General features: G+C 48.9%; 1 protein-coding gene across 1 annotated transcript in view; it reads right to left on the reverse strand.

Moving 5' to 3' along the window:
- The window catches only part of LOC111959076 (actin-binding LIM protein 3), a 102703-nt gene that overhangs the window by 86807 nt on the left and 5891 nt on the right, over positions 1 to 10005 (reverse strand). Inside the window, exon 2 of the mRNA XM_070437416.1 lies at positions 7496 to 7750. Coding sequence (XP_070293517.1) covers positions 7496 to 7750 — 255 coding nt within the window. The remainder of the gene's footprint in view (positions 1 to 7495; positions 7751 to 10005) is intronic.

A 10005-nucleotide genomic window follows, 5' to 3' on the forward strand; every position in this document is an offset into this window, starting at 1 on the left:
CGCGCCATTATTTCCCCAGGGGGGGAAAAAAAACAGGGACCCAAGGAGGAAAAGGAGGAGAGACAGTCATATCCCCAGGACAGACAGAAACAGTCATATCCCCAGGCAAGAGAGAGACAGTCATTTCCCAGGACAAACAGAGAAGCCAATTCCCCAGGACAGACAAACAGAGACAGCCATTTCCCCAGGACAGACAAACCGAGACAGCCATATCCCCAGGACAAACAAACAGAGACAGCCATATCCCCAGGACAAACAAACAGAGACAGTCATATCCCCAGGACAAACAGAGACAGCCATTTCTCCAGGACAAACAGAGACAGCCATATCCCCAGGACAAACAGAGACAGCCAATTCCCCAGGACAAACAAACAGAGACAGCCNCAGGACAAACAGAGACAGCCAATTCCCCAGGACAAACAAACAGAGACAGCCGTTTCCCAAGGACAAACAGAGACAGCCAATTCCCCAGGACAAACAAACAGAGACAGTCATATCCCCAGGACAAACAAACAGAAACAGTCATATCCCCAGGACAAACAGAAACAGCCAATTCCCCAGGACAAACAGAGACAGCCATTTCCCCAGGACAGACAGAGGCAGTCATATCCCCAGGACAGAGAGAGACAGCCATTTCCCCAGGACAGACAGAGACAGCCATATCCCCAGGACAGAGAGAGACACTGTGGGCAGGTCCAGCTCTTTTCCCCTCCCACAGCCACAGCCTCCATTCTAGAGGCACCACTCATACTGTCCTCACAAGTGGAGCATAATGGGAACGCATTTCTTGGCAGACACTGTTTGTATAGAAATTAATTTTCTCCCTCTCATCCCATTTCACTCCCAGGTCCCAGCAGCCTCTTCTCCTACTGCCTGGAGTTTGTTCCAGGATGCTCACTCACATCTCCGACCATGCTACTAACTAACAAGCGATTGCATTGTCTACAACAGAGATCTGTGGTTCTGCGAGGTTCAAAGCTGGAAACACAAAAGGCAAAGAGAGAAGTCTCTACAGACCCATTTGGAAGAGACTGGCTGATTCATCAGTACGCTTAAGAGATGATCACTTTATACTGTGGAGGATTTCATCTAAACAGAATGTCGATGGCCAACGGAGAATCATTAGCCCTTGTTGAGTGCAAACTACTGAATCAATATTATAAAGTAATTACTTCTATCCCAGGAAGAAATGGTCCTACATAAAAACCTCAGATGGCGAAGCAAAGCGAAGTAGTCTTTTCCATTTATCTGCAGGAACCAATGATGTATGTTTAATACTGTACATATTTTCAATTCAGCAAGCTGAGAGTTTCTCATTCTCTGCTTTTCTGTTTGCCCAACTTCTTTGCCTGAGGACGACAACGACCCTGAAATCTAAGGCCTTCTCCTGAGACAGATGACCTCCACACCGCTGCTCATACACCTGGCGTTTGCCTTCTCTGTTCTCTTTCCGCTCTATATCTTTACAGACCAGCTACACTGACAATGTTAACTGGTACTCCTCCCACTTTGTATRCAACCTCTGTGGCGTTCTAGAGGGGACTACTGGATTAACAGAGACAATCTAGAATCCACCCTACTATGACAACTGTAACTATTGTCTTGGAGAGATGAGACCCCCCAGAGAGCCAGAGAGCCACAATGGGCCAGAGGGGGCCAGAGGGCCAGTGAGAGGGCCAGAGTGGGCCAGAGTTGGCCAGATAGAGCCTGTGAGAGTCAGATGGCCAGTGAGAGTCAGAGAGAGCCAGTGAGAGCCAGTGAGGGCCAGTGAGGGCCCAGATGGCCAGTGAGAGCCAGTGAGGGCCAGTGAGGGCACAGATGGCCAGTGAGAGCCAGTGAGTCAGAGAGAGTCAGAGAGTCAGATGGCCAGTGAGAGTCAGAGAGAGCCCAGATGGCCAGTGAGAGTCAGAGAGAGCCCAGATGGCCAGTGAGAGTCAGAGAGAGTCAGATGGCCAGTGAGTGAGAGCCAGTGAGTCAGAGAGAGACAGAGAGAGTCAGATGGCCAGTGATAGCCTGATAGCCAGTTAGTCTGTAAACTTCTAACTGGCTCTAAGAGGCTGATTTGGTTTTGAACCTGCTGACTGTGGTTACTGACTGCTGACTCCAGGATTCTATATTAGGGATTCTGTTTCCACATGCTCAGTTCTTTCCAGGTGCTCATGTCATGTATTACCTCACACTTCCTCACACTGATAGGATATAAAATGCACTGATAGGATATAAAATGCACTGCTAGGGTATAAAATGGCCGGTTTTCATCCGGCAACTGGCTCCTAGTGTGGGATGATGGCTTGTTTGTTCACCACAAGACTCATCAATGGCCTCTTGTTTGGTGAGGGAAAATCTATTTCATGCATGGGCTGTTGGAACACTACAGGCTGTCTCTGCTGTCATCTTGGCATGGCATGTTCCCCAGCGCATCACTGTGTCCTACGTCCCATCCTCCCTCACCGTCTCCCTCCCAGCTAGGACACAACAGACTGACGGAGGACATCCACACAACCCAAGCAAACAACAATGAGTCTATTACAAAATATTTTTTTCCTTCCCAAATTCCATCTCACTCCAACACTGGGGGAGGGTTGAGGCTGGGGGGGGGTTGAGGCTTGGCTCGATTAAAAGGCTCACTTTCACCAACAGTACTCCTGCTGCCACACTACTTTCTAAAACGCTGCTGTGTGTAGGAAGAGTACACAGGAGGAGATTAGACATGTCATGAGGACTAATGGTGGCCAGTGTAAGAGAAAATGCTTAGTGTAGCAGGTGCATGGTGCGCTCTGCCTAAAGCCATGACAATACATGTGTTCTGAAAGCCAGTCGAACACTATCAGCTCATTGTGAGCTCTCAGGTGGACTGTGTTTCTGAGCTAAACACCTGAGACAGGTTAGGAAAAACACCTGCTGTCCACCAGCACTACTTAACCCTACACACCACCCACATCACCCACAACCAACCACCAGCCCTACTTAACCCTACACACCACCCACATCACCCACAACCAACCACCAGCCCTACTTAACCCTACACACCACCCACACTACCCACAACCAACCCTACTTAACCTTACACACCACCCACATCATCCACAACCAACCACCAGCCCTACTTAACCCTACACCACCACACACAACCAACCATCCCCCACAGCTGTAGGAGGAGGGGCTCTGAGGAGGGCAGGTCAGCCAGAAGCTGAGGTGTCTGTCTGTCCTGGTGGAGTTGGAGACGTCAGGTCAGCACCCTCAGTCTGCAGCTCTCAGTCTGCAGCCCTCAGTCTGCAGCCCATCAGTCATCTGCAGCTCTCAGTCTGCAGCTCTCAGTCTGCAGCTCTCAGTCTGCAGCCCTCAGTCTGCAGCCCTCAGTCTGCAGCCCTCAGTCTGCAGCCCTCAGTCTGCAGCTCTCTCGTCTGCAGCCCTCAGTCTGCAGCCCTCAGTCCGCAGCCCTCAGTTTGGCTCTCAGTCTGCAGCCTCTCGCATCTCAGCCCTCAGTCTGCAGCTCTCAGTCTGCAGCTCTCAGTCTGCAGCTCTCAGTCTGCAGCTCTCAGTCTGCAGCCTCAGCTTGCAGCCTCAGTCTGCAGCTACTCTCAGTCTGCAGCTCTCAGTCTGCAGCTCTCAGTCTGCAGCCCTCATCTGCAGCCCTCCAGTCTTCAGCTCTCAGTCTGCAGCTCTCAGTCTGCAGCTCGCTCAGTCTGCAGCCCTCAGTCTGCAGCCTCTCAGTCATGCAGCCTCTCAGTCTGCAGCTCTCAGTCTGCAGCTCTCAGTCTGCAGCTCTCAGTCTGCCACTCACTAGCCTCAGCAGGACACAAAGAAGGAAAGCGTGTGGTGGAGGAGTGCTGCTAGGTACTAATTAGAGAAAACAGCAACATGAGGAAATACTGTCGGTAGAAAATGAGAGATAAGCAGGAGAGATACTGTGGGTAGAGAATGAGAGAGAGAGAGAGAGAGAGATACTGTGGGCAGGGAATGAGACGAGAGAGAGCTCACTGTGGTCAGGCGAAGGAAAGACAGAGAGATACTGTGCAGCTCTCAGTCTGCAGCCTCTCAGTCTCTGCAGCTCTCTCAGTCTGCAGCTTCTCAGTCTGTCGCAGCTCTCAGTCTGGCAGCTCTCAGTCTGCTCAGCCCTCAGTCTGCAGCCTCAGTCTGCAGCTCTCAGTCTGCAGTCTCTCTCAGCTCTCAGTCTGCAGCTCTCAGTCTGCAGCCCTCAGTCTGCAGCCCTCAGTCTGCAGCTCTCAGTCTCGCAGCTCTCATCTGCAGCTCTCAGTCTGCACCCTCAGTCTGCTCTCAGGTCGTTGCAGCTCTCAGTCTGCAGCTCTCAGTCTGCAGCTCTCAACGCCAGCTCTCAGTCTGGCAGCTCTCAGTCTGCACTCACTAGCCTCAGCAGGACACAAAGAAGGAAAGCGTGTGGGTGGAGGATGCTGCTGGTACTAATAGAGAAAACAGACAACATGAGGAAAATACTGTCGGTAGAAAATGAGAGATACAGAGAGAGAGATACTGTGGTAGAGAATGAGAGAGAGAGAGAGAGAGATACTGTGGCAGGGAATGAGAGAGAGAGAGCTACCTGTGGGCAGGGAAGGAGAGAGAGAGAGATACTGTGGGCAGGGAATGAGAGAGAGAGAGATACTGTGGGCAGGGAATGAGAGATACAGAGAGAGAGCGATACTGTGGGCAGGGAATGAGAGATACAGAGAGAATGAGAGAGATACCGTGGGCAGGGAATGAGAGATACAGAGAGAATGAGAGAGATACTGTGGGCAGGGAATGAGAGAGTACAAAGAGAATGAGAGAGATACTGTGGGCAGGGAATGAGAGAGAATACTGTGGGCAGGGAATGAGAGAGATACTGTGGGCAGGGAATGAGAGAGAAACTGTGGGTAGTGATTGAGAATATACTGTGGTAGGTAATGAGAGATACAGAGAGAGAGAGAGATACTTGTGGGTAGGAAATGAGAGATAAAGAGAGAGATACTGTGGGCAGGGAATGAGAGAGATACTGTGGGCAGAATGAGAGAGATACTGTGGGCAGGGAATGAGAGAGAGAGAGCTACGTGGCAGGAAGGAGAGAGAGACTACTGTGGGCAGGGAAGGAGAGAGAGAAGCTACTGTGGGCAGGGAGGAAGAGAGGAGAGATACTGTGGGCAGGGAAGGAGAGAGAGAGAGATACTGTGGGCAGGGAATGAGAGAGAGAGAGATACTGTGGGCAGGGAAGGAGAGAGATACTGTGGGCAGGGAATGAGAGAGAGAGAGCTACTGTGGGCAGGGAAGGGAGAGAGAGAGATATACTGTGGGCAGGGAATGAGAGAGAGAGAGATACTGTGGGCAGGGAATGAGAGATACAGAGAGAATGAGAGAGATACCGTGGGCAGGGAATGAGAGATACAGAGAGAATGAGAGAGATACTATACTGTGGGCAGGGAATGAAGAGAAACTGTGGGCAGGGAATGAGAGAGATACTATACTGTGGGCAGGGAATGAGAGAAAAACTGTGGGTAGGATGAGAGATAAAGAAGAGAGGATACTGTAGGCAGGAATGAGAGTACAGAGAGAGAGCATACTGTGGGCAGGGAATGAGAGATACAGAGAGAATGAGAGAGATACCGTGGGCAGGGAATGAGAGGATACAGAGAGAATGAGAGAGATACTGTGGGCAGGGAATGAGAGATACAGAGAGAATGAGAGAGATACTTGTGGGCAGGGAATAGAGAGATACGTGCAGGGAATGAGAGAAGATAACTGTGGGCAGGGAATGAGAGATACAGAGGGAAGATACTGTGGGCAGGGAATGAGAGATACACGAGAGAGAGAGATACTGTGGGCAGGAATGAGAGAGAACTGTGGGCGGGAATGAGAGAGATACTTGTGGGCAGGTAATGAGAGAGTACTGTGGGCAGGGAGATGAGAGAGAAAACTGTGGTAGGATGAGAGATAATACTGTGGGTAGCGATTGAGAGATACAGAGAGAGAGAGATACTGTGGGTAGAAAAGAAGCAGATAAAGAGAGAGGATCTGTGGGCAGGGAAGAGAAATACCTGTGGCAGGGAAGAGAAGGAGATTACTGTGGCGCCAGGGACATGGGAGGAGAGAGAGCTCACTGTTGGGCAGGGAAGGGAGAGAGAGAGCACTGTGGCAGGGAAGGGAGAGAGAGAGAGCTACTGGGCAGGGAAGAAGAGAGAAGAATACTGTGGGCAGGAAGGAGAGGAGGAGAGATACTGGTGGGCAGGAATGAGAGAAGAGAGATACTGTGGGCAGGGAAGAAGAGAGATATGTGGCAGGGAATGAGAGAGGAGAGAGCTACTGTGGGCGCAGGGAAGGGCAGAGAGAGAGAGATACTGTGGGCAGGGAATGAGACGAGGACGATGGATACTGTGGGCAGGGAATGAGGACTACAGAGAGAAATGAGAGAGATACCGTGGGCATGGGAATGGAGGATCACAGAGGGAGAATGAGAGAGATACTATACTGTGGGCAGGGAATGAGAGAGAAACTGTGGGCAGGGAATGAGAGAGATACTATACTGTGGGCAGGGAATGAGAGAGAAACTGTGGGTAGGGAATGAGAGATAAAGAGAGAGAGAGATACTGTGGGCAGGGAATGAGAGATACAGAGAGAGAGAGATACTGTGGGCAGGGAATGAGAGAGAAACTGTGGGCAGGGAATGAGAGAGAAACTGTGGGCAGGGAATGAGAGATACACAGAGAGAGTTAGGGAGACAAAGAGAGAAACTGAACAGATAATGAAAGAAAGAGGAGAGAGAGGGAACGAGAGATCTATAGAGACAGAGTAAGAGAATGAGCAGGAAAGAGAAGGGAGATTTATATATGTTGTAGCGAGGAAACGCCAACCCCCTTGCTGTGCTCCAGAGCACACAGGAAGGGCTCCTATTGGCTGATACTGGCGGAGAGAGTAACCAGCATCCAAGGCAAGTTGCCCCCTAAKACCGTTACCACAGCAACAGCTTGCATAATAAACAAGACCACGTGAGCACCGGCAGTTTGGAAATGGTTTCTGACAATGGAAGGGAATGGCCCACCTCCACCTGCCTATTCTTCTTCTGGCTGCTTATAGGCACTACAAGTGGCTTCCTTAGGTGAAACACGAGTAGAAAATAACATCCTGAAAATATGAAACACTCATTTATAGGTTAACAATAAGATAAACATTACAAGTTGGCAGTTGATCTTGTCTTCATTGTCTTGTCTACCATGAAGAGCTCTCAGCAGGCTTCTCTTGCTATTCCTTTGTTGAGGCGGTGTGCTTTTCTCCTGATCACAGCCCTTGAGCAGCCCAGGGGGTGTCAGGGAGACAGATTCTCTCTCTCTCTGATAGCTAATGGTTTCTAATGGGACTGGCAGAGTGCTGCTAGACTGTGGAGGATAGGGATGTCTAGAGAACAGACACACGGACAGACAGACAGACAGACAGACAGACGGACGGACAGATGGACAGACGGCTGGATGGAGGGCAGGCAGACGGACAGACAGAAGGCTGAGGGTCTTACCTTGGCAGGTGAAGCACTTGACATGGAAGTGGACATTCTGCACACGAACCACCTCTCCCTTACAGACCTCCCGGCAGCGGAGACAGTGGATGGTCACGGCGCCACGCCCGCTGTTGCCGCTCGGGCTGCCTCCGTAGGCGCTGTGCCGGTAAGGCCCTGCTGGAGACCACAGGAGAGAAGAGGTAAGGTCAGAGGTCACACCCGCCGGACAGCTACCAAGGCCGGCCCGCTCATTAGGCAGGATTATGCGGTCGCCTATGGCGGCAAGATTGACGAGGGCAAAACGTTTTGACCTAAACTGACCAAGACTCAGCTCCAACAACAACACATACAATCTCACATAATTCTTCCCCAAAACAATGACAATTTCTCTCAACCAGTGGCATAAGGCTTTTTAGGTGAGTGTTGATGACACCCTGTGATAAGCAGTGCCCACTTTGTCAAAGGCAGGGGCGGGTAATATTTTTATTCTCCAAGGTGATGTTGGAGAAACTCATTGCTGCAGCTCCACCAACGTTTCGTATTTATTTTTTACCTAACATAAATCCTGTAGCACATATAGGATATGGCAGAAATAGTATGTGGTCTTTTCTGTAGCCTACAGGTTGGAGATGAAATGGATGACAATGTAATGAGACGGACACTTTTTACATGATGCAGGTTTCTTCGATCAAATAGCCGAACCTTAATGGCGCTCAATCAAATCAAAAATGCGCAGTTATGTTAACAAACAACATATCCTAAAAACTGGACTGGTCAAAGTAAAATGGACAATATGAAATGAACAATCACAACTGTTCTCCAGGAGTTTCACCCCATTGTCATGATCAGTGGTTTCAAGTTTGTATCTGTCGTGGTAATTTCCTGTATTACTCAATAAAGAGAGAGAGAGAGCCAACCACTTACAAGTCAGAGTTATATTATATATTCCATTCTTTAATATATATACACAGCTTCACCAAAGCCCTTTTAAATGACTCTCAGATCAATTCAGTGTCTATAAAATGAATTCTCTGAGAAGTCCTTTACAAAACAATTCTTAGTTTCATTTATAGGCCCAAGATACACCCCCTCTCAACTTACAAGAATCCTTTACCCGAAAGAGGAGTATCCTATCGCTAGCAGCATCAGCTATAAATCATCTTCAGTTTTGATATCCCAAGACAAAGGTATCAATCTCATGCTTGATACTTCAACTGTCTTTTCCAAACATTACTATCATGCATAATATCAATTGTCAACTTCTAAAGATACTCCGCAAACCTGGACCAAACTCAAAACATCAGACAGTGAGCGCCTTAGGTCAAATACTAGGTCAAGATAAGGGGCAACCTCAGAGGGAAATACAATGGTTCCAAACACTGCCAAACGCCCTTCCCACTATGAGAAAAGTAGGGAGTGACTGACTGGCGTACAGACATTGTATGAGATAACTAACTGGTTCCCCATTAATAACGCCATCCCGTCACATGGTTTACGAATAGTTACAAACAACGTTCCCATAAGAAAACAACGTTCCACTCTGTCCTCCTCCCCTTCTGATATTCTACATAGCACCACATGGTTTAACATATACATTGACATATGAAGACAAGCCTGACCTCTCCCCTCTTTGGCCCCATTCTAATGACAAGTATCTCACAAGCATATGATGAAAATAACATGTTACTTAGCTAAATCTGATTCTGCCACGACATATCCCTCAGTTTTTGACAAGCTGATCATAGGGAAAAATAAAATACTTCTGGATTTCCCGCTGTGTAAACACATTGCAAATAGGCTCATAATAACTCCTGATACAGTTGGGTAGCTGATATTCAGTGTTTAAATAGCCAKATTGATTCATTACAGGAATCAGGACTAATAAACCAATGCAACGGCCCGTTTTACAAGTGGTGGGCCTACACCCCAGTAAGCACAAGCCGATGTCTTTTGGATGTCTTTTTTGGGGTGTTGTACAAACGGTAGGCTTACCATATAGCTGGGCATTCATACAATTCAATTTCAGGCAACACTGTAGTGCGGACCGGCATTGATTTCCACATCCGCGGACATTGGTTTGAGCCTTCAACATCCGGAAAATACACATTTTCAACGTCTGTAAAATACGAATTTTCAACATCTGGAAAATATGTATTTTAGACGTACTGTACAGACACACAACCTCTTTAAGATGAAGCCACTAACCAAAGCTGCCATTAAGAACCTGCACCTTTTGAGAGAGCCAGATAAAGAGTTGCAGAATGGTTGTCAGCGTGGCCCTAAATCACAGACAGGGCCGTCTTTCAGACCTGCCAATGCAATTAACATGCAGCCGGCAGTGTTGCAGCTGCAAACCACACATTCCTGCAACATCTGCTCTCTGCCGCAGATAACCAGGAGGGCTATTAGGAAGAGAATAGGGGTGTGGGGCTGAGGAGGAGAACAGGTGTAGGGAGCTGAGGAGGAGAACAGGGGTAGGGAGCTGAGGAGGAGAACAGGTGTAGGGAGATGAGGAGGAGAACAGGGGT

This window comes from Salvelinus sp. IW2-2015, linkage group LG35 (genome assembly GCF_002910315.2).
Source record: "Salvelinus sp. IW2-2015 linkage group LG35, ASM291031v2, whole genome shotgun sequence".
NCBI lineage: Eukaryota > Metazoa > Chordata > Actinopteri > Salmoniformes > Salmonidae > Salvelinus > Salvelinus sp. IW2-2015.